At 36.2% G+C, this 20295-nt stretch overlaps 1 protein-coding gene across 3 annotated transcripts in view; it reads right to left on the bottom strand.

Annotated features, from left to right (window-relative positions):
• Positions 1 to 20295, bottom strand: part of BABAM2 (BRISC and BRCA1 A complex member 2) — a 166772-nt gene that overhangs the window by 104341 nt on the left and 42136 nt on the right. For all 3 annotated transcript variants that reach the window (XM_065679442.1, XM_065679440.1, XM_065679443.1), the window contains exons 5-6: positions 17194 to 17388; positions 13275 to 13349 (exon numbers count right to left, since the gene is read on the bottom strand). In XM_065679442.1, the coding sequence (XP_065535514.1) occupies positions 13275 to 13349; positions 17194 to 17388 (270 nt within the window). The remainder of the gene's footprint in view (positions 1 to 13274; positions 13350 to 17193; positions 17389 to 20295) is intronic.

Raw genomic sequence — 20295 nt, 5'->3', positions numbered from 1 at the left:
TTTTATGGTTAAAAAGATCCTGACCAAGGCTCTTAATGTTCTTGGACAAGCGATGCCCACATTACCACAATACTTTCTTGACTTAACACAGTTTGAAGATGAGGATGATGCTTTACATGCTCCAGGCTGAATAGATTTGTTAGGAAGACATGTCCTGACAGATATATTTAGGAGAATAAGGTCACTGATTAATCAAGAAAGGAGCCATTAAAAGAATGGAATTAATATATTTGCAGATGATTACTTAACAGGACACTGCCAAGGTATTTTTGTCAAGTTTTGAATATTCCTTTCTCTATCAGCATTGATAAATGCCTTGCTGTGTGTTTGTCTAGCTTTCAGTGTGTTAGAAGCTGGTTTGCAATGAACAGCTGCATAAAAAAAAGTAAATAGCCCCAAAAGAATTGTTTACTTAAAAATAATAAACTGAGCACTTTCAAATACCTCTTTTCGTAACAGTTTTGTAAGGATCTGAATGCACTCACGCACAGAAGAAACAACCACATATCTGGAGACAATACTGTGAAAGTTTCCAACTAGTGATTTTAAAAGTTTACATGCAGTAAGCTTCCAAAATATTAATCTCAATAAGAATCTTTTTCATTGTATTTTAAAGAATCCAAAATGAAACAAAGATGAACAGATAAGACTTGTTTCCACTCTTTCTCCGAGATTTAAAAAGCAATGTGTTTTGTATCGCTGTCAATAACTTAAAATTGATAGTACCTTCCAAAATTATCTTAATATGGTAATGCACAGATTATTCATCTTTCTCTACAAACTCAGTCTTGCTTTTACTGTCCGGCCCTAAAATGGATTTGGCACATTAAATGAGCTGTTAAGCAGTCTTCACATTGAAAACTTACTATTGATTCTCTTAGCTCATGTGAAAGGAGAGATTTTTCTTCACAGTAACAGTGATGAACTTGGTGGAAGAGAATACCAGTCGCACCTTGACCTACCACAAACCTTCCTGCATTGTTCTCTTGACTAAAGATTCATTTTTTAACTGTAAAATCACTTAGATGGGCATTCCCAATTCGATTTAAACAATACTGATAGAGGATTAGGTTGCAGGAATGAGTTTACAAACAAATTCAACCAAATGTCTCAGTGCTAACCAAGTGCAAACGTTCTACTTCGGCATTCATCCCACTCAAGCAAAACTGTTCTAAAACTTCTCGGATGATGGAAAACTGAAGTGTCAACAAGTTTTTCTTCCTAAAGTACACACATTGTAATGATTTCTCTCCCTTTTAGTTTGCTTTCAAGCTTAGTGCATATAGCGAGCACACTTTCAGATGCCTCTAAGCCCTGCTCCCTCTTTTCAACAACCTGTTCTTAGTCTCAAAAATAACAAAGTCCACAGAAGCTATATGAAGATCAGTAGTGAGACACGGACACAGACAACCGATTACCCCACCTAATACTGCAAAAGGTAAAGACAGCTTGCTATAAATGGTAGCAACTGGGGGGCAACCAGTGAAAACACTTCTCATCTTTTCATTTCATAAATTACTGTGTGAGACACATGGGGAAACCATAATGGCACAGCATAGAGATTCAAGGAGATAAGGGATTAAACCTGTACAAAGTGAAGCTTCACTATTTCTACTGCTCACAAAGCTGGCTGGTTTAATTAAAGTCTTCAATTCTACCTCTGTGTGTGCCAGAAAACTGCACACACATCACCTTGCTCCATAAGAGCAGTCCTACTAAGCACAAACTCACCTTTTGTCTTGCTGAACTGCATGGCAATTTTTTTTTTACATCCTACTTATACAGATTACCAATATAATTGTCCAAACTTCCTGGGAATGCATCCCTCCAAACCTAACAGACTGCATTTTTTCCAATCTTATATAGATCTTCTTTTCTTACAAGGCTTCCAATGATTCTCAGTTCTTTGCTATTAAATTTCCTTTTTAGTGCTATTTTTTCTTTTTTATTTACTGTTGCAGCATTATATGAATATAAAGTTAATCTTTACACAGTTACTTACCTTTTGATAACAGTGATAATATTTTGGTATCACTGGCATAAAGCTTTCTATACCAGTTTTCTAGGAAGGGTAAATTTATCCACTTATATTCACAAACTTTATAAATAAGAAGCCAAGGAAAAATAATTCTGCATACAACAGTGTTGCTTTCCATGAGTCAAAGATAATACATGCCTCCAAGTTGCTTTAACAGGTATAGTCTCCTAAACCCGATACTATCATTGCCTGAAGGCCTGTAAACTGGGCTGCAATTTGATCCCACATCTTTTCAAAAAGGAACTGGCAATGTGGTAAACATAAAAAAAAAAAGGAGAATATTTTAGTTATTACATTGCTGCCACACAGTAAAACCGATGCTGCAAGAACTCCGTCCTAAAATGCCAGTCTTGTTTATTGCAAATTCAGTTGCACAGCTTCTCATGAAACGTTTGCTATTGCGACCAGAAGAATTCCTCTGGTAATTTCGTTCCAACATCTCCCTTGGTTTACTAGAGCTCATAAGCCATGCAGTCCTGAAGTGTTGTATTATTAGCACCACAGCCCTTCATTTCTAGCAAACAAGTTGCACAAATCCTGGCCACTAATCCAGATACACTGCCTGCTCTAAGTAAGTCTTTTCCATTACCCAGCATCCACCTATTAATTTCCACATCTCGAAATAAAGTCTCAGGATTTCTTGATTTTACATTAAAAAAATATAAATATTGAAACTTGTAAAAGCAGCTTGAGTTGCCACGTTAAAATGAATTTTTAATGCAAGACAAACAGCTCTTCTGTTCACTAGTTCTTGTGCAGTCAAGGTTAATTACACAAAGTAATAGAAGTAGAAGTAGTAATAGTAGTAGAAGAAACTACTGCCATTTTCATAGCCTTTTATATACACTGTCAAAATACACAATATGCATGAACCAAAATGGATATACAAAGAACCACAGTCTACCTAGAAAGTTGAATGTTCCATTTGTAAAGAAAGATGAAGCACAATGTAAAGAATAGCAAATTAAACTTGTATCCTAGTTTAGATATTTCTCACCCTGAGAGGGTTATCAAGCAGACAGCAAGCCAGATTTCATGTACTCCATACCTTGCTGGCATTTATTTGCATTTCTTTTTTTTTTTTTAATTTCTTATTTTTAATTTTAAATGAAATTTTAATGAAACAGTTACAATACTTTTCTTTCATGCAGAACAAAGCTAGGGTCTGTGAGCTTTGGAAGGAAGGTATCATATGAGTTCTAAGCATCACCAGAGCTATACTCCATTTCATTGGGCTCTACAACACACTAACAAGAACCTGATCCTGAGAAATATTATGTACTTGGAATGAGTTTATTGCCACTGAAGTCACTGGCAATGCAGGGAGCATCACATTCCTTTCAGAAATGGAAATCAAATGCTTTTTATTGCTTGGACCAACTGCTGGAATTCTGAGCACCATTCTTTTTAATGCTAGAGAGAGTTATTGTTTAACTATATAGTTTGGGGGCATAAAGTTTTCCAGTGGAAAAAGTGACTTATATGAGTCAATGTAGCATCTTACAAGTAATCATCCAAATGTTAAGAGGGGTCCATAATACCTAAAATCAACAGGCACTTACTTAAGACACCCAAGAACAGTTACGGAAGGACAACATAATCTTTATCAGCGGAAAAATGGCCTACAAGAAAAGCCTCCAACAACTCAAGTCATACAACTCTCCCTGTTGATAGAAGTAACTTGCTTTTCTTTCAAGTAAAATGTGACAAAATATATTGGACCTGAATGACTGCTCATTGTAACTGTGATGAACTGTGAATGCTACAGAAAGAGAGGGGAGAGGAAAAACACCATTCTGATTAAAGCCTTGGACAAGCTCTCTGCTCAGGGCTCAGCACTCCACTGTAAGTTTATATACACCTCACCCCTAAATGCTTCTAGTCCTGTCTAAAAAAACTGGTGTTTTTTCATGTCACAACTACTGTGAACAATACACTAAATAAGAACTTGTAAGATGCTCAGCTACTGTTTTCATCTAGCCTATGTAGATAAAAAGTGACAATACCTATATACAATGTCTAAAGGGTAACTTGCATATAATTTGACCTACATTCCAAGAGCTAATCTGATCACTTAGCAAAAGTAAGATGGAAATTAAGTAAGATTTATTACTTAGAAAAAGTCACGAGTCTAAGTGAAATGAGATAGAATTAATGATTTTATCTAGGACACGCATTATAAATGCTAAACAACGAAAATAACAATTTGGAATGAGCGTGTTTATTCTTTGTTAACCAACACATTGTCCTCAGGGTTCTTGCAAATAAGTAGCTGGTTATTTACATACCGTCAGTCAGTCATCAGTTTTAGTCAAGACATCAGTCATATTTGTTTAACATTTTTCTAGACCAGGAAAGTTTTTAAGTAAAATACAGGATATTTTATATATAAACACGGTTAGATATATTTTAAAATATATTAAAATGCCAAAGAAGGGCTGAGTGCGAGCAACATTATTAGTTTAACTATTTTCACTGTTTTCCCTCAGCATAAGTACTTCCTATCTATATTATGTGGGGATACTTCAATATTGTATGTGCACTCCAGACAGTTCATTACGTAACTGAAAGACAACATTTAATTCACAGACATTTTTTTGCCCAACTTCTGATGTACTCGTAACCTGTTAAGACTTAAGGGTTGCACCTAACTGCATCCACTGAAGCCAAATTAATGCTCCTCCTCAGTGCCCCATCTCTCCCATGGACGTGCTGTTTGCAATGATTACAGGTCCCAGCACATAAAAGACATACAAGTTCTAGCATGAACACTTAAACCACTAAAACAGAAATAGCGAGTCAACAGGTCTAAGTTTTATTTATTCTTTCACTGTTTCACGGAGATGCTGCTGGACAAAGCAGACTTTCCTTTACCCTCCTCCATCTAAAGTCTCCTAAAGCAGAAAATACCAAAATGCACCTTACGTAAACAAGCAACTACTTTCCTAAATGGAAGCTACTATAGAAATATAAGTCTTGATAGAAATGTAGCACATTATTTGCTAGCAATTAATGGAGAAAATGCTGAGCATTCTTTTGGTAACATGGTGGGAATACAGCAGAACAGCCTAGATGTTTTCTTTTTCTTATGTTTGGTGATATTATGATCAATGACATTGTCAGTATCAGTTAGGCAGAAATGATTGCGATGGATCCCCCAACCTCAGAATGTTTACTGCTGAGAGTAACTGATTCAACAGTAAAGCTTTAATGTTTTTCCCCTTTTTTAATACTTTTTATTAAACCTTGAGACCTAAGAATCACATAAAAGAGAGCAGTATTTTTTTAGGTACATAAAAAAAAAAAAACACCCCAAATGAACAAACCCCACTCCTTCAAACCCAACCAAACAAAAAATCCTGTTTTTAGATTGACAACCATCAAAGGATTTTGTGGATTTAACAGAAAGTTACCAGCACAAGTAACAGAACCCAAACAAGAATGAGTAAGAATCATATGAAATCATTATACAGACGTACATTCGTGTTAGTACTATTTCTTCAGATAAACATAATCTAATAATCTGAAAGCCAGAACAAAAAACCCCAAACACTAAACCAAAGCAATCACTGTAACAGTAAGTAACTGGCACTTTCGTACACAAAGTCGACTTGAAAACCTCAAAATATAAGCTGCTGGACTTAAGCCCTGATCTGAAGACTAAGAAAGAAACCTAACAGTAGAAAGAAGTTGTGGGCTCAGCACTGAAATATCCTGCTTTAAATCCTACCATCGTGCTTTATGTACTTCTGTATTTCTAAATGCATAGTTCCTGGTTAATGAATTTTACAGATTATTGCTATACTCATATTTTATGCTCAACAACTTCTCAAATATTTTTCCTTTCAGGAAGAAATAGCAATGGGGAAGGAAAGAAAAGGTTTTTTAAAAATAGGTCCAAGATCCTCTTCCCAGTTTAAGACCGCTGTACAATGCTTGGCCTACATACTATGGGTGGACCACGAAAGATAAAACAAGCACCATCATTATGTAATAACCTGCAATTATTTTTATGGCTATTGAATTCCATTCTTCCTATGCAATACGTAGAATGCAAATATAAAGCAATAGTACAAATTACAAGCCCTAACAAGGCAGTAAATCTGAACCAAGTCACGCAACATAACTTGTCCATAAACATTCCCACCAGATGCAAAAAAGGCTTTTAAATTTCAAAAGCTGTTCTTTTTAACTCGTTTTTCCTTCTATTTTTTTTTATTATTTCTTTTTTTATTTTTTTTTTTTAGAAAATTAATGGAAACCCCCTATTTCTGCTCATCTCAGAACAGGAAATTAGTTCTATCGAATTAGAGAAAAATTCACAGAAATCAAGACAAATGCTCTAATTCATCAGTAGATGTGGCAGCCCTTTACTATTGCACTATGAAAATAAAATGTTTGACTATAACTGTCATCAGAAATACAGCTGATTGGAGATTATGATTCACATTAAACATATACATATAAAAATCATAACATATAAACATAACATATAAAAATCATCAGCTGTGCAGAATGAGCTGTTCCAGTTGACAGATCTTATTAACAAACTCTTCCAATAAATTACAGAAAAAGCTGATTTTAAAAAACTGCTTTTGCCTTTCAGCATACGGACCTTAAGGTACTCCTGACACTAACATGTTTTATGTGGTTTTAGTGACTAGTTACTGCAGACAAATCATGTGGTTGTGGATAACTTGTACTAATATAATTCACTGAGAATGAAGGGAAATGATCAGTTTACAAAATTCAAATATAACATGTTCTCATTATATACTGTATTTTTATAGGGCTTTGCTTCCCTTGGGTTGTGGGCAGAAGATAGTAGAATAAAATAATGAAAGAATGACTAATCGATCTGTAGTTTCTATAGGTATTTCTGGAGCTTCACTAAATTATAGCAGTAACACTTTACTCTTAACTCTCCAGTGCCAGAATGAGTAGATTCTGTAACAAAGCAAGAGGCCTGACTTATTCTGCAAAACCCTGTATGAGTAATAATGAGACTGCAGCAGTAAGACTAGCCAAGAAGCACAATGCAGTGGAATACGTTAAGATCTTACACTTCCACCTACAGTGACACCTAAAATATCTTGCTAAATTAAAAGAAAATAATAAATAAATAGCAAACCAAAACCCCCAAACCTTTTCAGCTGACAGATCTTACGTTTAAAATATTTTATCACCAAAAGAATCACTGTTTTTCTGACTCTACAATTTCCTAAACTGCCAGAAGCATTTCATGACATGAAACGGTTTTGGTTTTCTCTTTAGTTTTGGCCTCACTCATTATGCCACCTTCCCTGCTTGGAGTTTCCATGCTTCTGGCAAGAGGCTGCTACTCTGACACTGGCCAGCATATCGAGGGAGAGGAACACTTCCTTGATGGCAATTCATTTAGTACTTTTTGATGAAATATGCAGACAGCAAAAGTAAACCACAGATTTCTGTGCACAGGCTAAAAGGAAAGATTCTTAGAGACAACTACCAATGCCAACTCTTCTTGATAAATGTCTTACACACAGATATATTTATTTTCATGGCCCCTGGATCGTACAACTTACTGGCTTCAGCTACTACAAACTTCTGTTTTGAACTCTGCCAGTACTGACTTGACAGACCCACTTCTAATCTAAAATCTCAATGGCTCATTATAATTGCATGTTATAAGGTTTACATTTAAACTATTAACAGAAGAAACTTAGACAATCTTTGACAATCTGATATTCTGTTTAAGTAATTTGATGCTGCTACAATAAGTAATATAATGAATATCATACCTCTGTCTAGTTTTAAACCTTCAACTATTGGCTCCAAATGCCTGTAATACATCTCAAGATCAGAAATACATTATGGAATACAATCAGGAAATTAAGACTTTGTGACAGAGGCATAAAGTTAAGTAGCATAAGATTGACAGCAATGTATTAGAAGACGTCTATGGAAAGCATGGTCAAAGTATTCAGAGTTATTAGAACTACAGGTTATTTCAGAATTACCTACACGCCTTATATATTGCCAGTCTTCCTATTTGTAACGAACGTAAAATGACAGCTGGCACCATAGAAATGATAAGTTTCATGTGATGTACAGGTCCGTGATTCTACCCAATACAGAAGACATACATACGTTATGGGAAGACAGTCAAATAGTATCTAACGGCAAAATGCTTTATGCTCTTTTGGGACGTAGCTGCCCAGTGTTGTGTAAAAGGATCAAGTCAGATCTGGACTCCAGTTCCTTCCTGCCATTGACTTTGTGACCTTAAGACACCACACATTAGGTTTTAGTTGGCCAGCCAGCAACAAAATCAAATGAATTTCAAAGGAAAAGATACTTTTTCAGAATATTTAGCTCATTTTTTTAATTAAACAGCTGAAGTACTACTTTTTATACAAGCATGTTTGTGTTTTGGTATTTAGAGTAATTTAGCACGAACCTTAAAAGCTGTCAAATAAATCCAACTGCTAAATCACAATAGTAAAGAAACCGGCCTGGGGAAAAAAAATATATATCTCATTTGACCCTGAATACTATGACTTAACTTCTGTTTATTCTCTACTATAGCTGATTACTCATACACACACAAGTACTGCAATCTTTTCACAGTACTTGGAATCTGGTCTACGTCATAAACAAAGGTTGCACTGAAGTCTTTTAACAGACTTCCAAATGATGAAATCACAGTAAGGAAAAACACAAATATGTTGTTATCTTTCAATTTGGACTTGATAAACCTTTTCCACTGACAGTCTTACACACAACTGTTTGGCCCCTGGCAATGTGTCTAGACAACGTCTCTTATTTGTTTCAGTTCTAAAAGATACGCACTAAATAAAATGGTCATCACAAAAAAAACTCATGAAAAATAGCTTTAAAGATTATAAAAAAGAAAATCTTCTACAAAAAGCAATTAGGTCTGCTTTCTGTATTTCCTTTACTCTTGAATATTAAAAAAAAAAAAAAAAATCATTGGAAGCCTGCTGCTCACAGCATCATAGATAAATTGGTCCAGATACTAGCTATTCACCAGGGCACAACAAGCAGATACTTAATAGGAAATGAATATTTAAAAATTACATACAGGAAGGTGGTAGTAATCACAGAAAATCTTTCTTAGCCAAAAACCTCAAAACCCCATGGAAATAAAAGAAAAACACCTAAATGTCTTGCTTTCAACAGCATCACCAGCAACATATGCTAAAGTTCACTCATACTAGAGTCACATAACCCAGTATAATTTGTATATTACTCAGCTGGAGATTTTGAATGAATTATCATTATTATAACACATGGCCCTGTAGCTGACCAAAACCGCAAAGAATGAAACAAGATTTGGATGAGGTATTTTAGATACTAAGTCTATTAGCTCCATTATTGCTGTGGCACACATAATACCTGTAAAGAGGCCCAAGTGTGAACTAGAACTGACTCTTGAAACTTGGATGTACAGTGAACGTTTCCATTTATGAAACAGTGGCAAAAATTAAAAATATTGCAACCAACAGAAAAGAATTTGAACCAAATGTGTGGCTGGAAAGCCTTGTGTAGCTTGCCAGTATTCAGGTTTAAGGATGTAAGCTGTCAGGACAGTCTGTAAGTGTTACAAAATCTTTGGAGTTCTTGAGAATACACTCCAGAATCAGAAGATCTTACTCTGTCAAATTTGCACTGATGGTGGTGAGAGTATTCTTTCCCTATAAAGAATAACAATTTAAGGCATAGGACTAGTTGGGTTATTATACAGGAGGGGCAGATTCAACCAGGTCATTTTAAAGGTATTCACTGTACTAAATTCAAAATTCAGTTCAAGTGTATGCATGTTAAGGAAAATAGCTGAGCACGTAAAGAAGAGCAAGCATGGTTAAAAGAGCAATGCAAAACATGCTATCTCTTCCTCTGAATTCTGAAGTTCTAGTAAAAAGTTCTTCAGTTCTGCATTTGGAAACATAATACCACCTGCAGCAGATAAATCTTTTTTCCTGAGTATTCTTGGCACATTGCTTCACATTTGCAAAAAAAAAAAAAAAAAAAAGTGTAATTCTTTCTTTTCCACGCTAAAGAACTGTTCAGAAAGAAAATGTTGATTTACACTGAAAAAGCGCATTTGGGAAAAGACACCCATTCGTTATTTTTTCTTTTACAGAGGTGTACTTTAATACAAAGGTTTTGAATTTAATGTGGACCTTTTTATCCATTTCTGCATTGTTTTCTAGGGCAAATTCATATTCATTAAATTTTAATTCTTGAAATAACTGCAGAATCAAGCCGGTGTCTCAAACTACTTCAAGGTTTATTACCTACTGCCATCAATAAAAATTTCAGAAGAGAGTTACAAATCATTGGGGTCCTAGGAGTAATTGATGAGGCAAAAATGATGGTCTTTAAATATTTCACCAGCTTTTAATACAAGTAGTATTAGTTAAACATCAAAAAAGAAGATAGAGAAAGTACAACGCAGGTTTGAACTTTGCAAATTATCACAGAGAAGCTGTAAGGCTGGCTACAGACTAGAACATAATTCAAACACATTAAATTCTGCAGTTAAACATTAAGCTGTTAATACACTAACAGCCTTCTATTACTGACTGCTCCTCCACCTTTCAGGGTAATACATTAACAATTATTTCCACTGCATCAGTCAATAGACGTTCTATCATGTACCATAATCCAGGAGGTAGCACTGAAGCCAACTGGCAGGCATGATGGAAAATCAACTCCTATTTTATTGCAACAAATCAAAGATCTATTTATGTCAAAAGTCTCATCAGAAAAAAAGAAAAAAAAGACATAGCTTAATTTTTTTTAATAGCTTTATAAATCTGGAGCAGTCAGAGAATAATTATTTCAGCCACAACAGAGTAGTTCCAACTCTACCTGCCTTTATATTGTTGTCTTAAGAGATGACATTTGTATGGCTGATAATGTCAGAATATAAGGAGCTAAATGCAACAAGGGTAAAAGATCCATGCCTGCTGCAGAGCACGCACTGTCATAATTCATGCTGGAGCCTGAGTCAAACCATTCTTCTGTTGTCATCAAACACTACTGGAATAAAACAACATTTCTTCTCCTGCGGATACTCAGACTACATATCACTCTCCTACCACAGACAGTTAATATATCTGCTTGCCTAGTAGAAGTCTGTATAAGAAACCTAAGGATTTCATCAGTACATTGTCCATGAAGAAGGATCAGCTGTTATAAGGCTGCTATATACAAAAATACATTAATTTTAAACCCCCAAATCTTAGACATTAAGGTATTAGAAATGTGAAAATAAAGAAAGTCTTGGAAACTGATTCTGCTACTACTTCTGTGCATGCCTCTTCACATCACACTATCTACATATGCAGGCAAAAAAAATACACATTTTCCTTCAGACTAATGAATCATTCAGTACTCAGGGCGAACAACGCTCCACGCAGCAGTTGTGGAGCACTGATGGTTTATCCACAGTATACCAACGCTGTTTAGAGAAGGTGGAAGATATTCAGTGAACATTGCATTACATTAAAGAGGAGTATGTTGCCATGCATTAAAATGTTACCCTTTAGAATCAAAAGTAGTATCTGTTTCTACCACAAGGGTCTTACATACTACATTAATTCATACACCAGTTCCAACCTCCAAGTTACACAGAGTCCTCAGAGACTGAACAGAGGTATTAAGACAGTCCTGGGTATGTACTTCTCCTGAAATTCCCACCCAATTTAAAAATGTTCCTGGAAAATAAGGCACTTGCTGTCTGCTCTTGCCAGAACTCCATGGTTTGCATTAGATGTTCTTAGTCTTTCTGTTACCACAGTCTTTCAGAAGCAAATCACAGCTACCCTGCAGTCCAGGTGAGCTGCAGCTGCGCCCTGTTTCTCAACACCACCCTTCCTGAAAAGGCCTTTGCCAACCATCTTACATCTGACTGGAAACGTTCCCATCAAGTGAGAGGAGAACATCCTGATGAACACAGAACAAACTGAAAATATCTGGATGTTTTGGGGAAAGTTAGGAGCAGCTCATTACCTAAACAGCAGTCTACAGAAAGCAAACAGATCACAGGATACCAATCTCAGACTACAATGGCAAATTTCAGTCAGATCATAGCTATGCCTGCTTTTACTTTCATGGTTCTAAGCTTGAAACATCTTATTTGGAGAAACTGCAATTGTGATCTAACAATAGTTGAAGACTGTTGTAACAATAAGATGAAGAGGAAGTAATGGGATCCACACTGACGTTTTCACCTTAACACATTAGTTACTCAACATTAAGTATCTGTTCTTCCCAAGTATTTAAAAGTAAAAAGATGATTAAGAGGCAGACGCGCAGTTTAAAGGAAAGATGGGTGTTGGTAATATCAGGTAACTCAAACCTCGTCTGCAGTAGCAGTTCAGCACTTCATTCTGACAGTAATGATTACAGTGACAACCCAGATCTTTCACTGCGTTCACTGAACATAGTAACACTGACTTTGAAATGGGCTTCCACAGCAATGGCTTGAAAGAATGACTGTCCCCTGCTGTGAAGACCACCCATTTCAAATTATTCCATGCTGGTAGTCTGTCACAAGTTTGTTTTGGGTTTGTTTGTTGGGTTTGGGGTTTTTTTTGGTAAAAATACTTTTTTCCAACTCAAATCAATACTCTATAGTCCTACTTTCTAAAGTATCTGGTCAAATTAGTGTTCAGAAATAAGGTAAACATTAAAACCCTCAATTCTTGTCACCAGTACTTGCTTTCATTCCCTGTTAAGAAATGGCATTTTTAGTTTGCTACTCTGCTTCTACTATTAAGACTACTGGTACAATTGGGACTGCTCATTAGAAAAAAAAAAAAAACTTATATAAGATGAAATTCCATAGACTAATATAAAAGAGTTTATCTGCAAATATTTAAATTTGCTCCCCAAGATAATACCTTGGATTTAGTCAAGAGTTTGCTGCTTACCATATTGTCTAAAAACCCAGAACATTTGCATTGCACAGCATCTTCAACAACAACCCAAATACTGCAAGGTCCTTTACAGTGAGAGGTGTATATCTACTACCTGGTAAAACGGCATGCGAAAAACCAGTATGTCCTAACATCACCTTTCCAAAAGATAAACCAATCGGGTTTAGAAATGGTGGACTTTCAAAGTCTTGGAAAGGAGGAGGGCAAGAAATCCAAAATTCTTACTAAGAACATTTCCAGAACTCATACTCTCTCACAAATAGTGTCAACTTAGACATTAACTTTACCTTGAGCAGGTATGTAGGAATGTTACTGAAATCTACAGGCAACTTCAAGAGGAAGCGAGCTGAGAATTCTCCAGTCTGTGGAAAAAAGGTAACACGAATGAGACCTGGTGTCTAAGACAGAACTGCAAACTGAATGTTCAGAGTATGAAATAGTAACTAGAAAAATGTGAGCGTTCACACCAAGCAGAAGGGTTTACATTTAGAACATTTCTTACTGGAATTACTGAAGATGGAGAAAATAATTTACAGATTTCACAGCTGTTAGGAGAAAACACCTTAAAAACCATAAAACATCACTGCCAGTAAGTCAACATCAAAAGGTAGTCAGAATACAACAATGTGCATGACAAAAATCAGACTATAGTTTGTTAGGCCCTAAATAGAGACCTGTCTTGGCTGTACTCATTTCCGGACAAAGGCCTGGCAAGACATGCAAACAGTCTGAAAACAAAGCTAAAAACCTGACAAATTTAAAAGAGCATATACACGAGACAGAGGCATCTTCCCAAGTGAATTCGGAATGACTAATGTGACACTGTGCCGCAAGCGTCCTCTGAATAAACATAGAGGAAAGAACTGAAGTAGCAGGTTTTATAATTCATTTTTCAGAATTATGTGACTCTTAACACCTAGACAACAGTTTACTAAGAATTTGCCAAGCATCCCCTACACATTGCTCTTTATTTATGCATAAAGCGTATGCAAAGGAAGTGGAAAGGATTTCCTTTCTGTTACATACACTTCCCGAAAACCAGACTTTGTCCACCTGGTTATGAAGCAATGAAGTTGGCTCTTTTTGAAAAACAAACCCCTGCCTGGTTTCCGCTATATTAATTTTTTGTTCATCTCTATTTTTTAATTCAATCAAATAGCCATATAGCAGTTATATCTGTCACATTGAATTAGTCATACAAAAAGCATTTAACATTAACTGCATAGTTCAGTATAGCAAATTGGGATATCTTGACACAAGGTAGCAAAACTTGTTTTCATTGTTCACACTGCCCTGTTTTTGCACACACCCCTTACTTAGTTACATGATGACATACAATTTTTAAAACAGGACTTCATTTTAACAGGCAAATGGACAAATCAAAGGTGTACGAACATGCAGCATCTCCCACTGTAACACATATGTACTACTGCACTGTTTCCTGAACATATGAACTATGCAACAAAAAGTGAACATATATTAAAGCCAGACTTTTCCTGATGATACTACTTGTGAGGATAGATGCCAAATTTCTGAAGCTGTATTATTTATGCATGCAGAAAAATCACCGCCTTCTTGTGCATGTATAACACAAAGACTGCTCTGATGACAGCCAGGGCACTTGCTTTATATTCAGAGTGAAACTGATATTATAGACAGTGCTTCTTGTCTGGATTTAGCTTCCAAAAAATGCCACAGGACATTGGCCATAAAATCCTGGTAACATACCAAGTCTGATGAACAGGGATTGCCACTGAACAGAAGAATGGCCTCTGATCAAAGCATCAGCTGCTTCAAGACATGGGAGTAAATAAGGACTCACAGACTAGATCTTTGTGTCGTTCAACCATGATTATTTTGCAGAGCATTACTTTTCAAAGTGGTCTGGAGGGGCAGGGAGCAGTCCCTGTCCGTGGTGCTCGCCTACCCAAATCCAACCACCTGGTCACAGCCATCAGGTAGAGTCAAATGAATTTTTGGCCACAGCACTAAGAGATTATAGAGTTAATGGGCATCTGTATCAGTCAGTAGTCTGCCAACATGAAGATGCTGAGCTAGATAATCATAGAATCACAGAAAATTAGGGTTGGAAAGGACCTTAAGATCATGGTTTGCCTATTTGTCATAGATCTTGGAGACACTTCACAAAATTGGAGATTCTGGAATGAATGCGTAAGAGAAAATTTCTGTTCCATTTTGGGACACAGCACTGAATTGAGGCCTCCTCTTCAGAGCTTTTTAACTCATGCACTTATAATGACTGCTTTCATAACACTGTGCAAGGTTCACTCATAGATGATAACTTCATGAGCCTGGTGAGCTACTATTAATCCCTGAGAGACAGCAATAACATGAAATTCAATGACTTCCCGGAAAAGGAGGTAACATGCAGCTTATCTTATTTTTCACATAAACACTCCTGTTGCCCTGATAATCAAGACTAGCAAAACAGTTGTAAAGGACGGGAAAAAGAACACAAGGTAGTTTCATGGTTTTGAGTTTTAGGACGCTCATAAACAAGCCACTGTCATGTATGTACCAGGTTCATAGAATCTTCAAACAAGGCTCTCAGTCTTTCTTGATGGAGAACATGAACTCTGAAAACAAAGCACACACTACAGAAACCTCAAATAGCTCTGCAGTGATTTAAAGGATTTATCCCAAAATGTATTTAAGATTTATTTTATGGGAATATTTTTAACTAAGACAGCATTTCAAATGTGAAAAAAATAAACTGTTTATTCAGTCACCAAACAAAGACTGAGGAAAGACTTAAAAGATTCAAGTAGATGCTCCTTTCCTATTGAAAAAAAAAAAAGGAAAACACCCATAGTTTTCTACAGTCTTGAGCGGAATTTTGACAGCTGCCAAAAACTGTGATAAAATCTCAATACAGTTCAGAAAGGCTTCTGCATTTCAATAAACCAGCCTGATGATATTTACAGATGTGGCAAGTTGTTTGTGATGGGAGCTATAGAGAACAACATTTAAGAACAAATTAATGAAATATTCTGATCTACGAACATAAGAAATCAGAAATTCTCTGATAAAATTTTACTTGGCTTAAAATAAAAAGCCTATATGACTTGTCTAAGAAAAGAAAAACAGTACTGAGAGTTGTAAACATCCTTGTGTCACCTGTAACTTAAGGATGATTAAAGTGACATAAAGCTGAATTTCAGCCCTGATAACAGGAATGCTGAATTCTCATCGGTTTTCTATTTTAGAAGATGCTGCTTCTGAAGGCCAGTATATCCTGAGAGTATGCTACTGATGAAAGTAAGAGGGGTACGTGTTCAGCATAAACACAACTATTTCCTGATATATCTGACTCCAAACTTCCCATGATAAATATATATTACCAATGCAAAAAAACCCTGATTTTTGTAAAGCTTATTCTGAGGCAGAGATCCATTTAAAAAACCTTAAAAAATAAAACACCCGCAAACCAAAATGTCTACACTGCCAATAGCCTCATTTTAGGAGGATGAGATGGTACACATGAAGCATTTCTATGCAGCACGGCACATTTCCTAAGGCAAAGGATGCAACTTCAGGAAACAGATAAGCCCATTTAATGTCTAACTGTTGTACAAAGACATGGCTGTACAAGGTCACTACCCTTACCTCATGTCACCTCTTACTGTCCTTCTGCAGAAATTTTGGTGTTTGGGGTTTTTTTCCTCTCCAGTTTAGGTTCCTGAAACAACTCAGCTTAAACAAATGCCAGAGGGACACAGACAGCTGCAGCAACTCAAGTGTAATATGGCACACACCCTAATACATCCTACCTCTAAGCAAGCCGATTAGGACAGCGCATCATACCGACACTGTTATTCTGCTTCTCAAATCTTCAGAGCTAACTCAGAAGATTTCAAATAACACCATACTGTGCCCTGTAAATACTGCACAGGCCATTCAAACAGTTCTCATAGTTTTCATCTGTAACTCAGATGAACTAACATAACACCAGGTTGATAAACAGTTACTCACCTGGAAATCTGGTTCAACCAAGGTAGTGGAATGACAGCAACGTACAAAACAAGAACACAGAAAGTGAGCTGAAGTCAAATAGAAGTTTTCTCCATTTGAAACAAGGCATGGAGATTCACAGAAACAACTCAAGTTTAGCAAGGTAAGAGCTGTATTTATTAAAATGAAAGTGTCACTAAAAGCACTTTGGCAGAAATATTCTTAATAGCTTACCCAGTTGTTTTTCTTGCCAGCATAGATTTCCATGTTTTCTCCATACTGGGGCTCTTCAAGTAAAGTTTGATATTCGAACATGAGACGAGAGCTCTCACGTAATCGGCTGCACTGGAATTGGTGGTACTGCTGCACAAGCTCTTTCACAACAAGGAGGAGACATTCAGGGTTTGAAGGATTCCAAGAAGCTAAATTCTGTTGAATTAGAAAAAAACAGAGACCAAAATTGTCTACAGCAATAGAAAGACAAGGACTCCCCCTTCCATACTGATACTAAAGGCATGTATGCACATGTAAGCTTTGTGACAAAGCTAAACCATAATATTAAATGCAAAATTTATATCATGCTTTGGAAGAAAACCAGGTCATGACTTTCAGCAACACGATTCATGATATTTGTATGACTGTGGCTGGTAGTGCTGCATTAACTGTCTACTCATCACTCATTTCTGATTACGATGAAAAACATACATTTCTGTCACATGAAAATAGTTGGGGGAAACAAGTTCTGGAAGGTGGTGATCCCACTCTTCAGAAACACAGGCACTGTTTTTGCTTTGCTAAAAAGAAAACCTTATGATCTTAGAATGCAGATGCAGCACTTAGGGGAACACCTACCCCTGAGTACAGATTTGAAAAGGACTTGATATCTACGTAATTTACAGAATCACCCGAGACTGATAGGCTCAGTTTAAAAAGCTCAACAGGGCATAACTGCTGATCACAACGCGCTTTGTTTTACATGGACGAATGAACAGTTACAGGAATAACCTGTACTCCTTAAACCTCTGTCCTTAGAAGCTACTACAGCGTCACAGACTTTACATTTGTTGATGGCTTGAAGTAGAAGCACTGGTTTGGGGTTGGTTGCTTTTTTTCCTTCTAGACAGTAAGAACACTTATAAAATGAGAGTATTATCACTTCCGTATCTTAAAAAGTAAACTACATTCTGGAGTAATTGTTGAATGGCTGAGATGATAATGCGATTCATCTAAGTTCCTCAAATACATACTACCAAGAGACTAAAAGCCTTGTTCTACCTTGTCTGCATCTACAGCTTGTAAAAGTCTAATCCCATCTTGACCCATTTAAACTTATCCAATTCTACAGAATTTGTCAGGTAGACAGCGTCTTCTAGGAAACACATTTTGTATCAAGCAGTCTAAAGCCAGACAGAGTATAACCTTAAATTTCCTGTTCCCAAGCTGCTGCTGAAATAAAGCATTTCCAGAAAGCCAGAGGATGTAATATGCCAGTATGTATTGATATCAGCCAGACAAGTGGGAATAACCTTTCCTCCTAATGTCATTGGTATAACACAATAGAAATGTTCTGTCAAAGGAAATGACCAGCAATATTTTAATAACTGACCTAAATGCAACCGAACCTTTTGTTTTTTAAATAACATTACACTACAGAACAAGAAAAAAACTGAGCAAGAGGAAATCCATTGTCATCTGTCCAGCATAGAGCGAGAGTACCGTTCTCTTCAAAGAATTCAAGAACACTGCGTGAAAACTGGCTTTATGCTGTATTGCCTTAAAGCTACATGAATTAAAATGAATTATTTGACTGTAGGATCCTTACTAAATACCTTTCATTCAGTAAATATTCAAACCAAGTACAAACTGGCTATAAAAATAAATCACCTGGAGAAAAACTCAACTACCCACCCAGTGCATACATCAATTACAACAGATTCTCGCTGATGAAAGCGTAAATATACAATGGTTAAACAAATTCTCTGTAACACAAATTCTCATTTAAATAAACATTCATTTGGAACTTTTGAATTATATTACTGTAGTGCTTCTTGTCTGGCAGTTAGCCATCGCACTTCTGCCCATTTTGTTAACTTTGCAGAAGTGCTGGTCTTTTCAGAAGATCAAATCTTCTAAATTTTAACACAAACCCTTCTGAATACAATGACATACTTATGTATGACAAAATTCTGACATATGTAAGTGCTGCTTATTTGCCCTCATCATTATTCACCTGAAAACACTTTCAAACCATTTTATTGTGATCCAGTTTCAACAGTATGTCAAAATCCATGTTACATGGTTCTCTCAAACTGTACCTTCTTTAATCTTTCTTCTATTTTTGAAACCAAAGTAAGCAGCTACCTGTAACATACGCTGTTGAAACCTAACTACAGCAGAATTTGATGTGATCTCTTGCAGAATGTCTTAAGCTCTACAATTTCAGCATTATAATGATTCTTCTGAGAACACACAAGGATTTGTCGCTTCAGTCGATGAGTAGTGACTCTGCAACAGCAAGTTGACCTCCTTCTTTAGAGATAAAGGATCTTCTAAATAAAATTTTGTTTAGCCATGCAGCATTATATTCAGCAAAATCTTAATCTAAAGGCTTTGAAGCGAAAAGAAGGGTAGCCTGTGCGCTTATGTTCTGACTGTTTGCCTAAAGGCTGTATTCCAACCCTAGCCAATGCAGCTTTTTAAAGAAACAGTATTTTAAAACACTTTAAACATTAGAAGAACAAAGTGAGGTTCCAGTATTTCTGTGCTCCATGGATCCAAGTTTTGCCACAAAACTCAAATCTTGCGTAAGAATCATGCTCTGAATGCAACCTCAAAATCATGAGGGTTCAGAAAAACCCTGGAACAAACATAACCTCATTTTCTGCAGTCAGACTGCTGAAGCCTGGCAGGTACAAAAAATCTAATTAAAGAAATAACCAGCAAATATGTACACAGCTAAAGACTTGTTGCTTTCTGTGGCTTCTGTCAAAATCGCCTTCTGCTCTTCTCAATATGACCTTCCATTTTGTCGCTGACAAAATTTATACATTCACATCATTGTACCAGAATGTCATGCATGCCAAAAAGACAGGGTTTTTTTAAATCTGAAATTACTACAAAATTCCAATTTAAATGAATTTTATATTACAAAATGACCATACTGACTGGGGTTTTAAGTTAGGTATTTCACTCAATAAATCTTTTCTAATTTGAAATGAGATTTCTGCAGACTTTCCAGAGAGTTAATCAAATTTTACAGAACAATCACTAAAGCATTTACAATAAAGAAATACAGAGTTGGATCCGATTCCTTGTCTTGTTTGCCAATAGATATCT

This window comes from Lathamus discolor, chromosome 5 (assembly GCF_037157495.1).
Source record: "Lathamus discolor isolate bLatDis1 chromosome 5, bLatDis1.hap1, whole genome shotgun sequence".
NCBI classification, from domain to species: domain Eukaryota; kingdom Metazoa; phylum Chordata; class Aves; order Psittaciformes; family Psittacidae; genus Lathamus; species Lathamus discolor.
The sequence above is the reverse complement of the archived record's forward strand: the minus strand, read 5'-3'. Positions and strand labels throughout refer to the sequence as shown.